This window comes from Drosophila navojoa, chromosome X, assembly GCF_054131105.1.
Source record: "Drosophila navojoa isolate 15081-1374.11 chromosome X, UAZ_NAV_1.0, whole genome shotgun sequence".
NCBI lineage: Eukaryota > Metazoa > Arthropoda > Insecta > Diptera > Drosophilidae > Drosophila > Drosophila navojoa.
In genome coordinates, this window is record NC_142895.1 from 20,989,961 (window position 1) to 21,008,776 (window position 18,816).

At 38.8% G+C, this 18,816-nt stretch overlaps 1 protein-coding gene across 1 annotated transcript; it reads right to left on the bottom strand.

Moving 5' to 3' along the window:
• Window positions 1-9,628: 9,628 nt before the first annotated feature.
• On the bottom strand, window positions 9,629-11,496 carry LOC115565080 (uncharacterized). The gene is made up of 2 exons (XM_089263468.1): window positions 11,202-11,496; window positions 9,629-11,101 (listed from the first exon to the last, which is right to left on the bottom strand). Exons 1-2 carry the CDS (start codon window positions 11,261-11,263, stop codon window positions 9,880-9,882), a joined length of 1,284 nt encoding a protein of 427 aa, XP_089119594.1. The 5' UTR covers window positions 11,264-11,496; the 3' UTR covers window positions 9,629-9,879.
• Window positions 11,497-18,816: the final 7,320 nt, after the last annotated feature.

The following is an 18,816-nucleotide window of genomic DNA, read 5'->3' on the forward strand; positions in this document are numbered from 1 at the left end:
CGGACAGTGCTCTGACTACGACGGTCTGCCTGCTGGCTGGATCACTCCTTTTCCCAATCCTTTCAGGCCTCGGGCACATTCTATTCATAATTAGTTGCAGGCAATTAAGAGACGCTCGCGGTCGCTCACAAGGCTAAAGATCTATCGAACTCCGGTGGGCGTCTGCTCACGGCCAGTCACCGTGACAGTTCGAGCTGGCATTCGTGTTCGTGTTCGTGTTCGTGCTCGAGCTCGAGTTCGAATCGTCGCCTGTGCGTTCGCAATTTGTTTATTTTGAAAACAAGCGACACCCCTTTACCCGGAGGCGAGCTGGGTCACTGATCCGCGCATTAATCCTTTGACTTTTTCGGCTCATCCCGACGGACAGTTGGCTTAGCGCGAATCGCAAAGGCAGCGAGGCAGCGAGAGCGGCTAGAGCACTGGTTAGTTTTTCCGATTTTCCGGAAAGTGTGGCTTACTTTGGTTCCGCTATCCAAAGTTGATAATTAACATTTGCTCGCATCGCCTGCTAAGCTGCCTGCCAGCCACGCCCCCGTCCACAATGCGGAACGTGCGCGGGGCGTTTGTTGTTTCGCTCGAAGGCAACGACTCGGCTATACTAAACGGGTTTAGTTATAATTAACTGACTTTAGACGCGCCTTGCCTCCTCTTCTGCTTGTGCCACTAATCCGCCCTCTCACCTTGACCAAGGCTGTTGCACGTTGCATGTTGCATGTTGCATGTGCTGGAAGTGTTGCAAGTGTTTGAAATGACAAAAAATTGGTGAATATGGACCGAAAAGTTTTTACTCCATATGTTTTAGACTTATGAATATGAATGTGAGTGTGAATATGAGTATGACTATGACTATGACTATGAATATGACTATGACTATGACTATGACTATGACTATGAATATGAATATGAAAATGAATATGAATATGAATATGAATATGAATATGAATATGAATATGAATATGAATATGAATATGAATATGAATATGAATATGAATATGATTATCACTATGACTATATGACTATGACTATGAATATGAATATGATTATGATTATGATTATGATTATGAATATGAATATGAATATGATTATGACTATGACTATGAATATGAATATGAATATGAATATGAATATGAATATGAATATGAATATGAATATGAATATGAATATGAATATGAATATGAATATGAATATGAATATGAATATGAATATGAATATGAATATGAACATGAATATGAATATGAATGTGAATGTGAATATGAGTATGAATATGAATATGAATATGAATGTGAATGTGAGTGTGAATATGAATATGAATATGAATATGAATGTTAATATGAATATGAATATGACTATGACTATGACAATGACTATGACTATGACTATGACTATGAATATGAATATAAATATAAATATAAATATAAATATAAATATAAATATAAATATAAATATAAATATAAATATAAATATAAATATAAATATAAATATAAATATAAATATAAATATAAATATAAATATAAATATAAATATAAATATAAATATAAATATAAATATAATATAAATAAAATATAAATATAAATATAAATATAAATATAAATATAAATATAAATATAAATATGAATATGAATATGAATATGAATATGAATATGAATATGAATATGAATATGAATATGAATATGACTATGACTATGAATATGACTATGAATATGAATATAAATATAAATATGAATATAAATATAAATATAAATATAATGTATATAAAAAGGTTTTTATACATAGAGTTACATGGAACCAGAGCTATATCAAGTGCTATGAGTCAACTGTTTGGATCTTACTGGCATACAGTTAGCATCTTGGGCTAACACCTGCCTGGGTGATTCAGTTAAGCACCTTAAACCCAGCCAGACTCTTGCTTTATACTAAATTAAATTAATGTTTGCTGTTGCCCAGAGAACTTTCTTATTCGGGGTGGCTGATTGAGGACTTTCAAGGACAAGGCGCAACCTTAACATGTGTCGCCCTCCACTCCCGCCCGGGAGGCATAAAAATCAGCTCACATAAAACCATCGCTTAATGCGCTTTTTTCCCGTGTCCATAATCAATTTTTGCCTGAGCCCTGCAAGCGCAAGCTTAATAATGCCAATTTATTTGTCCGTCGAAAGGGTTGAAACGGACTCGGTGAGTGGAGGGGGAGGGGGAGGGGCAGGGCGAACGGGCCTGGCTCGGGCATAGCCTGAGTGACTCAGAGCGGCGTGCACGTGTCTCTAGCCGTGTCTGCATACGTATATCCAAATACCCGCAATTTATCTATTTGATTTTTAGATATGCGGCCATGCGCTGCCTCGTCTGAGCCCTGGCAAAACTTTTGGCTTTGGCTCTGGCTCTGGCTTTTGCCTCTCGTTTCGCAATGTTTCATTGGCCGTGCGAATCAGTTCGCTTCAAATGCTCGATCACTTAATTTGCGCTGCGGATTAGCCCCAATATGTGGAACAGATTTACCAAATGCCGGATTATGACCCGACTTATGCCAGCCAACAACAGAGCTATGAATATAAATGGCTAGCCTGAGGCAGCGTCAAACCCTTTCGATTATCTCAGAGTGCAGCAAAGAACATTAGAGATTCAAGTGCTAGAGATTTATAGTGAAAAGTATATCTGATTATATTACTATGGAAGAAAGATCCGAATTGTTCTTCTTGATAACGCATCGCTGTCTTTTTATACCACTTACTCTTGTTACTTTTCATGTTCTTGCAGGCCCATTAGCTCTTTGTTTTCTTTATTTAATTAATTTATAATACTTTCCAAGTTCATTAGGATTCACTCTAAAAATTAAAACCAATTGTTCTTAAATTTTAGTTTAGTTTGTTAATTTATAAATTCTTAAATTTTTCGATTTTTTTTTTTTTTTTTTCTCTCTGAAAAATTGTAGACAAGAGCACGGCCTGCTTTATCATTTCATTAAAATCTATGAATGGAGTAAATATACATAGATAATAGAAAATCTGAGCTGGATTTCATATTTAAATTTTTTGAAGTATCTAAAAGGTATACAAAAATATACAAATCACTTTCCCGGACTGTTTATGACTAAACTATATTTAATCTGATTTATAGATGACATATGTACATTTGTGGAGAGCATATTGAATCTGTGCATTAAATTTTTTATTCAGGGATTTTTAATTTGATTTATTTATTTATTATTATTTTAATATAAGTATTTATTTATTTTTAGAAACTTTTAATTGACACAGATTTTTTAATATTTTTTATTTTATTTTAAAGTTTCATTTTAGATTTCCACTTAGCTCTGATCAAAGTTATTTTGAACTTTACTTGACTCAAGCTCAAGTACTTTCGATAGATTTGTAAGAAATTGATCGACATTCAAATGTTTTTAAGTATACAATTTTGTATTATTTATTAATTATGTATATTTTTTATGTATTTATTTGATTTGATTTGTTTTTTTTTTTTGGTTTTGTTTTTTTATTTATTTATTTTTTTTTTATTTATATATTTATTTATTTCTTTATAGTTCATCTGCATTAAATTCTACATATAGATACAATATATATATAATATTATACATGAGAATACTTATGCAGTCAGCTAGTTATAGACTTGCGTATCATTGAACTGAGTTGAACTCAACTGAACTGAAATGTGATCTCATCTGATCTCATATCATGTGATCTAAGTAGTTGACAAATGAATTTTCAAAGTTTTTCATTCTGATAGAGATTATCTATTATCTTTTGTATCATAATCTAAGAGTATATAAATTGAATTTTAAGATATATTCACATATATCTATATATATACTCTGAGTAGTTGTGGCAGCTCGTTTCCTTGCAGGAGCATTCATTGATGCATTGACTGGCTGAGCATCTGGCATATTGATGTCTTAATAGCTGGAATATTGGCAGTTGCCATGAAATGCAATCGTTGACAAAGTGTGGCACGCATTGTTGCATGCCACCCAGTTGGTATTTTCTCTATTCTTCCTCTTCCTTTATTTTGGCAATGTGTGCAGCCAGCGACCCTCAAGTGGCCTGTGGTCCATTCAAGCCACAGCAGCAGCAGCAGGAGCAGGAGCAGGAGCAGCAGGAGCACCAATGGCAGGTGACAAAGCAACTTCACGACTTCATTGAGTTTGGCTCGAAACCTAATGAGAACAATTAGTGCAAATGTCTCTTCCTCTTGCTCTTCTCTTTTTTTTTCACTTTTTTTTTTTTTGCATTTCATTTTATTTTTGCTTGCATTTATTTATTTATTTTATTTTTTTGAATGGAATTGAGTCAAAGGCAAGAAGCGTTTCGCATTTACGGGGTCAAACGACGGGAGATCTGGCCGTGCAGCAAGTGCAGCGCACTCGACTCAACGGCGACAACATAATCAGCAGCGCAGAGAGCTGAAGCTGAGGCTGAGGCTGAAGCTGAGGCTGAGTCTGAGGCTGAGGCAGCAGGGCGCAGTGCGTCCGCTGTGCAGGAGATGCTGGAGGCCATTTGCCGCAGGGCCGCGGGGCAGCAGCAGCAGCAGCGGCAGCAGAGTGCGGCGTGCGGCGAAGCGTGAAAAGGCAGGAGCAGACAGAGAGCCAGAGAGGGAGAGAGGGAGAGGGAGCATGCACAAATGGCTCAAAAATCGCACGCCAGGCTGCTAAAGGATGTGGCACGTCACTCCGCACAGACACTTCAATTATGAGAAAGGTAAATATTTTGTAAAAACAACGCAACAGGATATCAATTGAGAATTATGTACCCAAGCGCATTATCAAAATGTGCCCATGTGCGTGTGTGTGAGCGTGTGTGTGTGTGTGTGCTCTGACATTTGAATAACTCAATTTGACACAAAGTCAATAGATGAGCAACAGCAGCCTGAGGCCATCCCGGAAGCCAACAACTGGAGTGCCAATTGTAGAGTTACGTCTGTATGTGTGTGAGTGTGCGTGTGTGTGTGTGTGTGTGCTGGACAATGTCCAGCTGCTGCTGCCACAGCTAGCTCAGTGTCTACCTCCAGCCTTGCCTCGATAATAGTTACAGCGAATGCCGCTGCCGATCCTCGCATTGCCTTATTACGCAAGCCATAAAGCGGCAGTCGCGCTCGTTCCACGAACTGGCCAACGCCGCCGCGTGGCAGCCTAAAAAACTACAAATCTAAAAAAAAAAAACGAAAACGAAAACTAGAAACGAAGAAAAACAAAGTCGCAAATTCATCAAAAAATGAAAATAATATAGAAAACTGCACGCAACTAGAAGTTCCACTGGCTCATAAAACTAGACGCAAAAAAAGGACAGCCTCACAAAGGGCTGGCACAAAGGGCGCTGCGCGTTCGGGCCATAAAAAAACGCACACGCAACAAAATTGCATAAAACGCGAGCGTAAAAAAATGCCCAAGAACTAGCCAAAAAAAAAAAAAAACATTGCAAAAAAAAATTGACATCAATAGAAAATCTTCGTAAATTTCACAAAAAAAAAATCCTACGACCGTCATTTGCATCATTTTTTAATTTTTAGTTGCCTTCTGTACATTTTTTAGCTCGAGTTGCTTTGTTTCCCAGATTTGTTTTCTTTAAAAAAAAAAGCAAGGCAAAAAATGTTTATGGCCAATTTATGATAGGGATCGCAGCGCAGATTATGCAACACGAAAACTGGCCAAGAAGACGTCACAAATTTCGGCCTTTTGGTTAGGTTTCGGGTTCGCTAAATGGCAGCAGCAATTTTACTTTTTATTGTGATGAAGAAATGTTGCAAGAAATTTTCAGGAATATCACAAATTTTGTGGTGTGTGTGTGTGTGTGTTTTTTTTTTATCATTTTAGTTAGTTATTTTGGTTTAGATGATATACGTTGGGTCAACTTTGAAGTAATCTCTATAATACATTCTATATATACAAGATATAGAAGATATCATATATGCGATTCTCTTTTTAACAATCCTGATACTCTCCTGATATGCTCCTCTTCTGCTTCTCACAAGAAAGTCTTATAGAAGATTAGATCTAGGGTATTAGGGTCTTGATACAGATACTTTGCGCCAGTATTTTTATAGTATATAAAATCAAAGATAGGCAATATAGCTGTTAGAAATTAATAGATCATTCTAAATGTTTCCGAAACGCTAATTGGATATGATAAAGACACAAAACTATCCCAAATTGAACTTGGGTATATAATTATAAAAAATACTTTGTAAACAGATCTGCTAAAACCCCTGTAAAGAAAGACTCTACATTTGTTGTATGATATTAAATAGTTATGTATATCTATCGTATTTTATAACATATCATACGATAGATCAAATGTGAAAAGTAGACTGTATCATACATATATTGGATGATATAGAAGATCATACCTTATACAAACTGCCTTATGTAGACTAGGGACTTAGTTTTTAATTTAAATTCCATCTAACGTATCCATTTGTTGTCCTAGCAATACATCAATTTACATCCTAGCAATATACATCATTTAATAGTATATAGAGCATATATTATAGCACATAGAGTAATAATGTCTCTCATTTCTCTAACTACTTTTAGTTATACTCATATGAGAAGTAGTTTTATTTATCTCGAAAGTATTTTGTATTTACTTTAATTAACGATCTCCCAAGCATTATATGTATTTTGTATAACCTAAGGTCTAAAATTCAGAAGAATAAACTAAATAAACTAAAATCCCTTTCTTTCCGTTAGAATGTCCTATAGCTCTAAAAAAATGTATATATATTTATATATAAAATACATGCATATATACATATTACTTTATATTAAAGTTATTTAATCAAGATAAAAATATATAAAAAAAAATACATATTTATAATCGATGTTTTCATAATCGTCAAGAAACAAGATCTAAGCAAGTTCTCAAATAATACTCCTCCAGCAAAGAGCTGCAAACAATTTGCCGTTGTTTAAGAAACAAAACTCGACAAGGAAGAAACACAGTGTATAAGAGGACTTAGGAAACTAGGGGTATTCCCTGGAGCATAGAGATTCGGTATTTTTCGCTTTGTGCCGGCCTAGTGCTAGTTGGATGAAAATATTATCATTAGGCGTTAATTATGTTTGTGTCGAACAGTAGCCAAAATATTTTCGTTTCGTTTTTTGGCCAAAGGGTAATCAAAGGGCCGACGCCGACGGAATTCCGTGTAAGCGCGTAACCAGGCGACAGACAATGGGCCTAATAAACATGCCGAGCACACAGCATGATAAGCATTTTGGCATTTGTGTGTGTGTGTGTGTTAGGTGGTCTTCGCTGGAATGTGGCTAACATAATTCTGGTTAGGCATGGCCTAATGAGTTGGCTTTTCTCCAACTTTCAATATGTTTTCATTCGACTTTTCTCTCGCTCTCGCTCTCTGTCATCTTATTTTTTTTTTGGCAAATCATGCGAATGCGAAAATGTCGACGGCACAATTAGCCGGGACTTGAGGCGGAAGTGGCAGCAGCCACTGCAATTTATAACGGATCTTGACAGCCCTCGTCGCTAACAATGCAACAAACTGCGAAAATCTTTTTCGTATTTCGCTCGCCCGTTTCGGGCATTGAGCGTGATTATAAAACGTAAAATTGCAATCCACCCTGTCATTAGACGCTTGCTGCTTGCTGTCCGTTCGTCTCAATTGTTTACCAGTTGGCCATAAAAGGGTCCCAACACACATACACGCACACGCACACTCATTGATTGAGCATAGAGTTTCAGTGTGGCCTTTGTTGCAGCCAGGGCAGCAGCAGCCTTGCCTCATTGCCTCGTTGACAGGGGGGATATAAATGTTGTGATTTCTTAATTTTTGTTTGCATTTTTCTCGAATTTAGTAGGCTGTTGAAGTAATTACACTAATTATATGGCCCCGATCTCTCGCCATGTGTGTGTGTGATTGAGCTGTTAGCGACAGATCCACTAGACGTTTGTGTGTGTGCGTGTGTGTGTGTGAGCCTTGTTAAGGGTTGCTGCCTTTGCCGTTGCCTTTGCCTTTGGCTTAGCCGAGGTCATCTGACGCGTTAGATTGGCTGACATGTCAAACGGCAGAAGGATTTTCCTGCTGGCTCTCACTCTCTCCCTCTCACACACTCTCTCTGTGTGTGTATGTGTGTGTGTGTGTGTCATTGATACTTGCGTAAGTGCGGGGTGTGTGCCCGGACTTTAGACTCGTATTGCAATCATTCGAGTTACGCATTATTTGCAGCCCGTCTTCAAGTTGCTTCACTGATTCAATTATCCGTTGCTCTGTCATGGATCAAATGTAAGACTGAAACGGTTTTTGACCTAGCCAAGGTGTGTCGCAGGTAAAAAACAAAAAAACAAAACGAAACAAAAAAGAAATGCAGAGATATGCTGAACGTATTTGATGTAGAAATGAGTATGCATGTAGGCATGTATGTAAGTAGGTTATTTCGATATGCATATCGATATGCATGTAGATGTATGCAGCGCTAATCTATTATTATCGATAACTTAATTCACTTAGATATATGTATGCATGCATGCATGTATGTAAGTAGGTTATTTCGATATGCATATCGATATGCATGCAGATGTATGCGGCGCTAATCTCTTATTATCGATAACTCATTTGCTTATCGATTTGTAATCGATGTTTTTTCTTATTTTATATATACAGCTTTGCATGCAAGGCATATGTTTATATGCATATGTATATGCAAGAGTGGATATGTGCATGCGTGCATGCTTACACTTATACATGTCTACATATGTACAAACATAAATGTAAGCAAGTATGCATGTGACAGGCATGCCAGAAAGTTACATGTGAATTTGTGTATGCATGCATGCAAGTATTATGTATATACGTATTTACATATGTATGCAGGCTTGCAAGCAAGTATGCATGTTATATGCACGTGCATATGTACATATGTATGTACATGTATAATTATGTATGCATGTATGCATACTCATATGTATGTATGTATGTATGTATGCATATATGAAAGCACATTTCTGTACATAGATATATGTATGCATGTGCATATTCACTTTTGCATGTATGTGTGGGAGTATACACAAATGTATGTGTACATATGTACATGTATTTTTGCCAGTATGCAGTTAGACATGTTATGTATGAAGATATGCGAGCAAGTTTGCATGCTATATGTATGCGTATGTGTATGTATGTATTTATTTCGACATACATATGTACCAATGCATGCGCATATGTATGGATGTACGTGTCTATGAATACATGCATGTATTTATGTGCGTATGAATGCTTGAAAGCATGTATATACATATGTCTGCATGTTTGCCAATATGCATGTAAGCAATTGCAAGCAAGCTTGCATGTTATATGAATGTATTTATTTATACATGTGCATGCATATGTATAGATGTCTAAATGTGTGCATGTATGCATTTATGCATGTACGTATGAATGCATGAATGCATGTGTATATGTGTGAACGATGCATGCATGTATTAATACAAACAAGTTTACGCCTACATATGCATGCGAAAATGTTAGCAAGTGCGTATGCAGATTCGCATGCAAACATGCATGCAGCTAAGCGTACCATGTACGCGCCCATGCCTGCAGCTATGCATGGCATGCAACATGCGTGCATGTATTCACCCATTACCCCGTAGCGAATTCGATTGCGACTGCCTAAAGTTTCACCATTTATTTCGTTGTCCTTCTTATTTAACTACGATCTTGGTCAATTTTGGGAAAAATAGAGCTATGGAAACTCTGCTTATAATGGACTCGAATGAATTTGAGGTCAAGTAACTAGTTTACCGAATATATGCGTCGCTAGCAAATGTCGCACAGCAGTGAAAAGTGAATGAACAGTGGGTGAGCTGGACAGTGGATAATCGACTCGGTCAAGGATGCGGCTGCCAAAGGTCCGTCCGTCCGTCAATATTTGGAGATAACATTACGTAGCAATAGTCCCTTGCATAGCCTGTACATGGCAGACTCTCCGCCAATCGGTCGGGCGGTTCGTTTCGATGGGAATTGCTCCGATTTACTCTGGCGCATCATGATGGCTTGGGCTCTCGATTTGGCAAATATATCACCATTGTCCGAGTCCTTGTGCGCTGGTGTATAGGCCTGGGTATCCGATGCCACTTGCTTGACCCGAGCACCATATACGGGATGTGTGTATGTGGACGCCCGCGGTGGACGCATATCATCAAAGTTATGCACACCCGATCGACGGTGCCTCGACTGGCCAAACTGATAATTTCGTAGCTTCTGTGGGGTAAACGGTGTCGGCTCTGTATCATCCATCTGCTGCTGTAGCTGCATCAGCTTGTGTATGCGCTGATGCACCTTCCCATTCTCCAAATGCACGTTCACCTTCTTATCGCTATGATGATGATGGTGATGGTGATGATGTTGATGTTGATGTTGATGCTGATGATGCTTATGATCCTGCGCCTTTTGCATGCTCTCATTTTGAATTTTGACTCTCTCGAAATACGCATCCTGCGGGCATTGCTTTCGCTGCGGCTGATTTTGAGTTTGAGTTTGATTTTGATTCTGCTGCTGTTGCAGCTCCTGTGTCTTCGGCAGCTCCTGCTGCTGCTGCTGCTGCAGCTCCTGCGCCTTCGGCAGCTCCTGCTGCTGCTGCTGTGGCTGCTGCTGTTGCTGCTGTAACTGCTGCTGCTGCTGTGGCTGCTGCTGTTGTTGTTGCTTCTGCTGTAACTGCTGCTGCTGCTGCTGCTGCTGTTCCCGTTTGCTGTTGGTCAAGCTGCTGCTGCTGCTGCTAGACGTTTTGTCAGCCAACAAGAGGCTATGGCTGCTAGCGGTCTTCAATTCCGATATGCTCTTCAGCTGCCAGCTGCTGTCGACCTTCTCCGCCAGCTTCTGCGATGGCTTGGCCACCAGCTGATGCTCGCTGGGCAGCTTCACGGCGGCGACAGTCTCCTCCTCGTCGTCGCAGTCGTCGCGCAAGAAGTCGACGTGCTTCTTTTGCGGATTCGATGGCGTTGAGCCGCTCGACGCCGACTCCGGAGGAATCGGCGGCTGGCGTGGCTTAACCAACTGATGCCGTGACAATGACTCGCCACTGGGAAATGGAAACTTTGGCAATACGTGATGGAATGACTTATTGCGAGTCCACATCGCATCAGAACTACCTACAAATATATGAAACCAGGTGACATTACATAATTTTTTTTCATTTTCTTCTTCTTCTTCTTGATCTATTAACATCAAATGTCATTCGTTCGTACTTACAAATGCTCACTGGAATAAACTGCTTCAGCGCGAAAGACTTATTTCTCAAGAAGGCCATCTTTTCCTCCAAATTTTACGAAATATTTTAGAATCACTTGAAATATTTGAAATAATCTATATATATCTAGCTAACATATATAAATATATTTATAAATATTACTACGAATTTTGTTTTTATGAAAAAATTATTTCTATTTTAGCCGAAACAAACAAATTCTAAAGTAGGCTGTTAATATTAAAACTACGTGTGTCCGAACACTTGAAGGTTTAGAAATGAACTGAGCTCCTGAAGCTAAAACAATGCTTAGGTCGCCTGCCTCAAACGACATCGTTGCAAAGGCCTACTTTGGAGCGAAAAATACGAAAAACAAATTCGTAAAGCTTTGCAACATTTGTATATCAGTTTTGTGGCTGGAATCTTATTGGGCAACATTTGTATGCTCCTTCATGAAATGAAAGAGTTTGAAAAGTTTATATTTATGTTTCAGCCAAAAATAAAACATCCAAGTCAGCTGAAGGCGTGAAAAATTGAGGAAGAATCCTGCTCGAAATGAAACGATTTAATTACTATTGATCTACTCTACGGAGTCACCAAAGAGCGAGAGAAATTTTATTTATTTTTCTGATTATTATAATAAAAAAAAAAATGTATTTCTTTTTCTGAATATTATAATAGATATAAATAAATAAATAACTAGAAAAAAATATGCACATGTAAAAATATTAAATATAGAAAAAAGCGAAATTCCAAACTTTATTTATTTTATTTATTTTTTATTTTATTTTTTTCTCCCTCTCTTTCCTTTCTATGTTACAAATTCTTTAAGTTTAGACGAATATGATAATCTCTAATACTCGCCTTGCTGTTCAGGCTCTAAGAGGAGCTATGAACTATACTAGAATTAATTTTATACAATTTTATAAATAAGAAAAAATTTTAAAAATACTTAAAATTAAAAAAAAATATATAAATAAATATAAATAATATACTTATAAATTAATAAAAAATATATAAAATATGCAAAAGTGTATTCCCGATGTAAGCGTGCGCGAAAGTCGCTTAAATTCACTTTCGCATGGCTAGGCTATATCTCTGCTTCCTCTTCTATAAATATTTTCAAGCGAACTCTGCCATTTCCTCACTCTCCAACTGAACTCAGGCATTATTTATGTTCATTTGATCGAGTGTGGAACGGAGATGGGCGCATTACACAGCTAAGTAGTGTTGGACAACGTATTGCAAAGCATCACACTCGAATCAAAATACCTGAATGGGAAAAGAGGAGAAACAATCTCTAGTATCACATGTATATAATACCTATATGTATACATGTATCTATATATTTAGCTACGGGGTGGGTTTGGCCTTTGTCACGCATAGGTAAGACACGCTGACGGGAGTTGCAACGGAGTGCGCTCTGCGCCAGGGGGTTGCAAGTCGACATAGTAAATGACCCAAAACAGCAGACATTATCATTATGCTATAAATGGGAAAAGCATGAAAATTGTGGAAAATCGTCGCTCGAAATGCTCAAAGTGAAATGCATACAAAGCCGAATTAAATAACAACAAAAAAAAAAAAGCCCCGCTCACCCTCTCGCTCACACACTATATCTCTGTCCTGCTCGCTCTCTGTCAGCGTCAAAACAAATATATGTAGATTCGTTGTTGGGTCATATTTTATGCATTTGACAATTGCCACTTCAGTCAGCATCCAGCAACGAAATCAAAGCGAATTTATGACTACAAGAAGAAGAAGAAGACAGAAAAGAAACAACAACTATTGCATAATTTATGCATTTAATGTAAACAGACGATTTAAGCTACACACTAGAGGGTGGAAGGCGGAGAGGGGGGAGGGGGGTATCACGGCACAATATTATATTTAAGCAAAAAAAAAATAGCAATCCAGCGAGGTGTGCTCAGTGACTTGAGGCGAGCTATCTTCAATAATGAGTAAAAAAATATTTAAAATATTATATTTAAATATTTTTAATTCTTTTAGATAGAAAATATATAGAGTTAAATTATTTGAAAAAAATACTATTTGTATTTTTCCTAATAATTTATATATATATGTATGTATAATAATAATAATAATGTTATTTTTAAAGATTTAGCAGCATTATTTATTTTTATCAAAAATTTATATTTATTTACAAAAAAAATTATTTAAAAAAAAAATTATATTTGTATTTTGCCTTATGTATAATAATAATAATATTTTTAAAGATTTAGCAGCATTATTTATTTTTTTATCAAAAATTTATATTTATTTACAAATAAATTATTATTTTTTTTTTTTAATTATATTTGTATTTTTCCTAGTAATGTATAAATGTATATATATAATAATAATAATGTTATTTTTAGAGACTTAGCAGCATTATTTATTTTTTATCAAACATACATATATATTTATTTACAAATATATTTATTGATGTATAAATATATTGACATTTATATTTATTAAAGTATGAAATGCTTATCCAAAAGAAAAAAAATAATAATGTAGATAATGAAGTTCACAAAATTTTTACGTAAAATATTTGTCATATCATAAATCGCGATGGCCTCTATTAGTTAGATCCTAACTTTATAGTAATAGATATATCCTAAGAATTTGATGGCAGCTTAATTTGGTAACATTCCAGAAAACTCTAAAAAAAACTGCCTTAACTTATCAGCAATTGCTAAATTATTTTAAACTTTAAAAATCTAGAAGTGTTAAATATTCTTTTAAAAGTATCATACAAATTCAATATTTTCTATATTCTATATAAATTATTTTTACTCTTCTGCAAATAAAATAAAATACGGAGCTGCGTAATATCAGTTCATGTTTTTATGAATTGAATTGATAAAACTCGCTGTAATATAAATAAATAACTATTTAAAAAATCAACCAAAACAAATAAATCTTTGAAGAAGCTTTCAAAAAAAAAAAAAAAAAAAAAAAAAAAAAAAAAAAACATTTTATATTAGAATTTATCTATTACATTTGCATAGTTCCCCGCATTCTTCAATCAAAAGCAAAAGAAGCGAAATTCGCCTTTCGTGAAAAGAGCGATTGGCTAATGTCTGTGGCGACCCTCGCAGCAATGGCTATCAAATAATAATTCGAGCTGACAGCCAGCAGTCAGCGCCATGTCAGAAATCACAATAACAAGAAGTGGAAGAAGCAGCAGCAGCAGCAGCCGCGTCTAAAGAAGCAATAGAATAAAACGGAAAGTGAGAAACAAAAAGCCGAAGAACTTTTTGGCCTAGGGTGGACCAAATGCAAAATAGGTTTGCAGGCAGTCAGGCAGACACAAAAAACTACTTGAAACGCTGCACAGAGGGCGGGGAGCGGGGAGCGGGGAGCGGGGGGTTGTCGAGCACGGCCACATCAGGACACTTCATGGACGCATCGGGGCCATGGTTCATTTACGTATCAAATTGGAACTTCCTCTGGGATGCCACAGCCCGAGTTGATGATGCTCCTGCTGCTCAATGATGATGATGATGATGATGATGATGATGATGCTGAGTTGATGATGTAACTCCCAAAACGCAGCTAATACGTTTTTTGTGTCACTGCGAGGCAGGTAGCGCAAATGGGCCCGGGAAAAGGCGAAGCGGAAGTGCAGCGAGAGGCAGCAGCAGCAGAGATACGCATATTAATGGCACTGATTGTGCCGCGCTGATAGCTAGCGCCCGGCTACTTGAATTACATTTACATGCGCCTTGGACCTCGCGTCCCGGTCTCAAGTTATATGTATCCATATCTACATGCTATATCTGTCTATCTCTCCCATCTGTATATCTGTGTATCTGTGTATTTGTCACAATTGCGCACCGCCCGCGCCCAAAGCCGACAAGAATCCGTCAACCCGTCCTAAGCGCATTACGACAATGAATGCTAGTAGCCGGAGAAGAAGATGAAGAAGCAGAATGTGAATGAGACGATTCAGCATTCATTCATAAAAATCTGAGAAGATCTTTGTGCCGTTTTTATTATGTCAGGCGGATGAGTTCGTTTACCTCGATGTGCAAACACACACACACACACACACACACACACAGAGTGACAGATAAGATGCAGTTACAGATGCCGCCCGCCTTCAGGCTCCTCGCTGCTTGCGGATGAGGCTCGTAAAACTCATCATCTGGCCACTTTTTGCATAGCCGTAAATCTTTGACGGCTTCAGATGGCCGCCTTGCACGGGAGCCACTGCATCCATCACACATCAAAGTGGCGCCCCCATGAAAGTGCGACCACATGAAACGCAGCTGTCGAACATTGTTGCCGCACTCAGCCGTCCATGCCGTTACAGGGCAGCCAATTGAGAGACAAATTGCCGTGGAGCCAAGCGGCTCACTTAATTTGAGATCATCAATCAATGCATCTATTTGTGATTAATTTTCAGCCTCATTTGTGTCCCCTCGGATGTCTGTCACGAGCTCCTCAGTGCCCCACTACCATTTGAGCTGCAGATAATACATGTTGTATATCATATGGGTAATACTATCTGGCGAATCTGGAGAATCTGCATCCAGCTCGCCAATCGTCAAGCCTTAAGTATTCTTATAGAGTGGAGATAGATTTTCTTCGCCCCTAATGAGCGTAAACTAGATATTTGTGTGGGCGTGTGCTATGAGCGTATATTTCTCTCAGTTTGTTTAGCTCTTGTTCTCTCTCTCTCTCTCTTGCTTTTTCTCTATCACTACTTGCCTGTAAATGATGAGACAGAACGGGAAAGATAGTGGCGGAGAGAGACAGAAAGAGGTAAACAGAGTGATAGAGAAAAAGAGAGCAAGCGAGAAAGCGTAAGAATTACACTCTAAACCATTCCTTCTCTTTTGCTCTCTCTATCTATCTCTCTCCCTCTCTATATCTATCTCTCTCTCTCTCTCTCTCTCTCTCTCTCTCTATCTCTCTCTATCTCTCTCAATCTCACTTTCAAATCCTCACTTCTCTTTCACATCATCTCTATTGCACACCCTCTCTATCTCTCTCTCTCTCTCTCTTTCTCTCTGTCTCTCTCCTCTTTCTCTGTCTATCAATTTTTTCTGTCAATGTCTCTCCCTCTTCCTCTCTCTCCTATTATCTCAGCCCTTTACTCTTCCTCGCAATTTCTACAATTTTTCTATCATTGTCTCGCTCTCTCTGGATTTCCCCATTCTCTCTATCTCTTTCACCTCCACTATATGGCTCTTTTTTCTCTGCTCTATGTATTTCTACAACTTGCTCTTGCTTTCATTTTTTTGTCACTGCCTCTTTCTCTCTCTCCCATTCTCTCTATCGCCCTGTCTCTCGCCCTACTCTATGTAGATCTACCGTTCACCCTTTCCTTACATGTTTTGCCATTGTTGCCCTCTCTCTCTCTCTCTCCCTCTCTCTCTCTCTCGCTCTCTGGTAGAAATTCTCTTTATCTCTTTCTCCTCCACTCTATGACTCTTTACGAATCTGCATTTCTCTCATTACCCTCTCTCTCTCTCTCTTTCTACTCCACTCTATGACTCTCTCCGACTCTCCCTTTCTCTCTTTCTCTCTCAAAGCACTTACACTTATATTTTGGCCCAAACTAGCAAATAGTTGACCAAACTGAGAATTCAGGCCAAGTGGCAAATCGGGTTAGGGCGCATCGCGTAATACTAGACCAATTTCGTTCCACCTGCCAAGCTTCCCGAATCAAAGCGATGTCAGGTGTCAGGTGTGCGCGCTTACCTGAGCTGCCTGGCCATTGAAAGCCCAGCTGTTGCCCGAGATCGCCATTAGAAGGAGAGAAGCGGGGGAGGAGTGAGCCATCAATAACTGCGCTAACTGCTTCATAGGTAAATGCATAATTTTTTATTGAATTTTTGACAGCGCTCATTAGTTAGCTGCGGCGCGGCGAGGATGGCCGGAACAAGTTGTTGGCTGGCCAACTGTGCGTGGCATGAGCGCTAAAGATAAAGGTCAACATCCGCTTGCCCCACTCCACGGTGTGCCGCGGCGCGTCGCATGTGGATTGAACGGCGATTGAACTTGTGCGCGGCTCAATGGCAATTGGTGATCATTAAAATGGTTCCGCTGGCCAAAGCTAAAGGCGCTGGGCATTCAAAACGTTTACACGACGCTCTCCAGACAGACACTAACCGAAAGTGTCATTGGGCCAAGTCCCGGGCCAAGTTGGCCCAAGGGAGTGCGACAGCAACAACAGCAACGACAACATGTGGGAAATGAGCAATAAAAACGCAGCCAGGAAATCGAAAGACAATAGAATTGCGGCGACCGGGCAACGTAATTGTTGGCGTTGGTCATGGTGAACCGTAACAACAGCAACTGTCAAGCATCAGCCGGTCGGGTTGAAATGCAATTTAGCTGCAGCGAGACCCCTAAGCAGCAACAGCAACAGCAACAGCAACAGCAACAACAAGTGTAGCTAACACGTGCGTGGGAGCTGCGACTTCGGCCAGAGTCTAATTAAGGCTTAATGCACACACACACACACACACACACACACACACACACACACACACACACGCACGCCGAGGAACAACCTGCTAGCGCGTCAACAGCTGCTGCTGCTGTTATTGCCATCTCGCTCGCTCGAGCCAAACTGCATGTGCATGTTGTTCTTCTTCTTTATTTTGGCATCTAAGTGTGTTTACGTAGATTTATGTAAATTAGCTGCTGGCCCTGCAGCATCCTTAGCCAGGCGCAAATGATTCCCAGAAGGCAGCAGCAGCAGCGGCAGCGGTACAGGAGCAGGAGCAGGAGGCTTGCAGCAGCAGCGGCAACTCTTTCGCTTTCGCCTTTGCCGCATTTCATTCACGTGAAAAGTGAATTTTATTTAATTTACATACACACAACACAAACTGAACAAAGCATAAATAAATATATATATATGTGTGTGTATGTGTGTGCATAGCTGGAAAGGAATGCGCATTGCTTTATGACATTGTTGTAAACCCTTTTAGCACACACACACACGCAAACACAGAGACAGCGGCATGCGCAGCTCCTTTGCCTACTTCAAATAGCGGCCAGACGAACGGACGGACGGACGGACGGACGGACGGACGGACTGTGCCTGACCACCCTGGCCACTGTTGATTTTTCGCGGTCTAATAAAAACTGGTCATAGGCAAAAAGGTTTTTGGGCCAGCCAAAGAGTTGAGGCTAGCGCAAAAGGCTTGGTCCCTGTGTGCGCGTGTATGTGTGCGTGTGTGTGTGTGTTAAATGCTAAGAAAAATCAGTGCATTTTTCCATGGAAATCACGAAAACCTTTTGGTTTTTCACCGCCATCCGCTATAGGACAACGGCGGCCAAACCCTTTGTGCCCAACCAAAGGGTGTGAGTATTTGCATATCAATGCCGTTCATAACACGTCACAGCAGCAGCGGCAGCGGCAGAGGCAGAGGCAGCGGCAGAGGCAGCGGCAGCGGCAGCTCCACGAATCCGTTCAGAAAAAGAAGCTAAATGCCACAAAAGTTTATAATTCAATAATTCATATTTCATAGTTCATAATATAATATACATACATACATATGTACATACATATATATATATATATATATGTACATACATATATATATATATATATATGTACATATATATATATATACATTTTTTTTTTTTTTTTT

What these genes read in the sequence shown, in the direction of transcription:
- LOC115565080 (XM_089263468.1), bottom strand. Translation starts at nt 11,263, where the DNA reads ATGGCCTTCTTGAGAAATAAGTCTTTCGCGCTGAAGCAGTTTATTCCA. An exon ending in ATTCCAGTGAGCATTTGTAA is followed by an intron (nt 11,102 to 11,201) that starts GTACGAACGAAT and finishes ATTTGTAGGTAG; the next exon opens with TTCTGATGCGATGTGGACTC.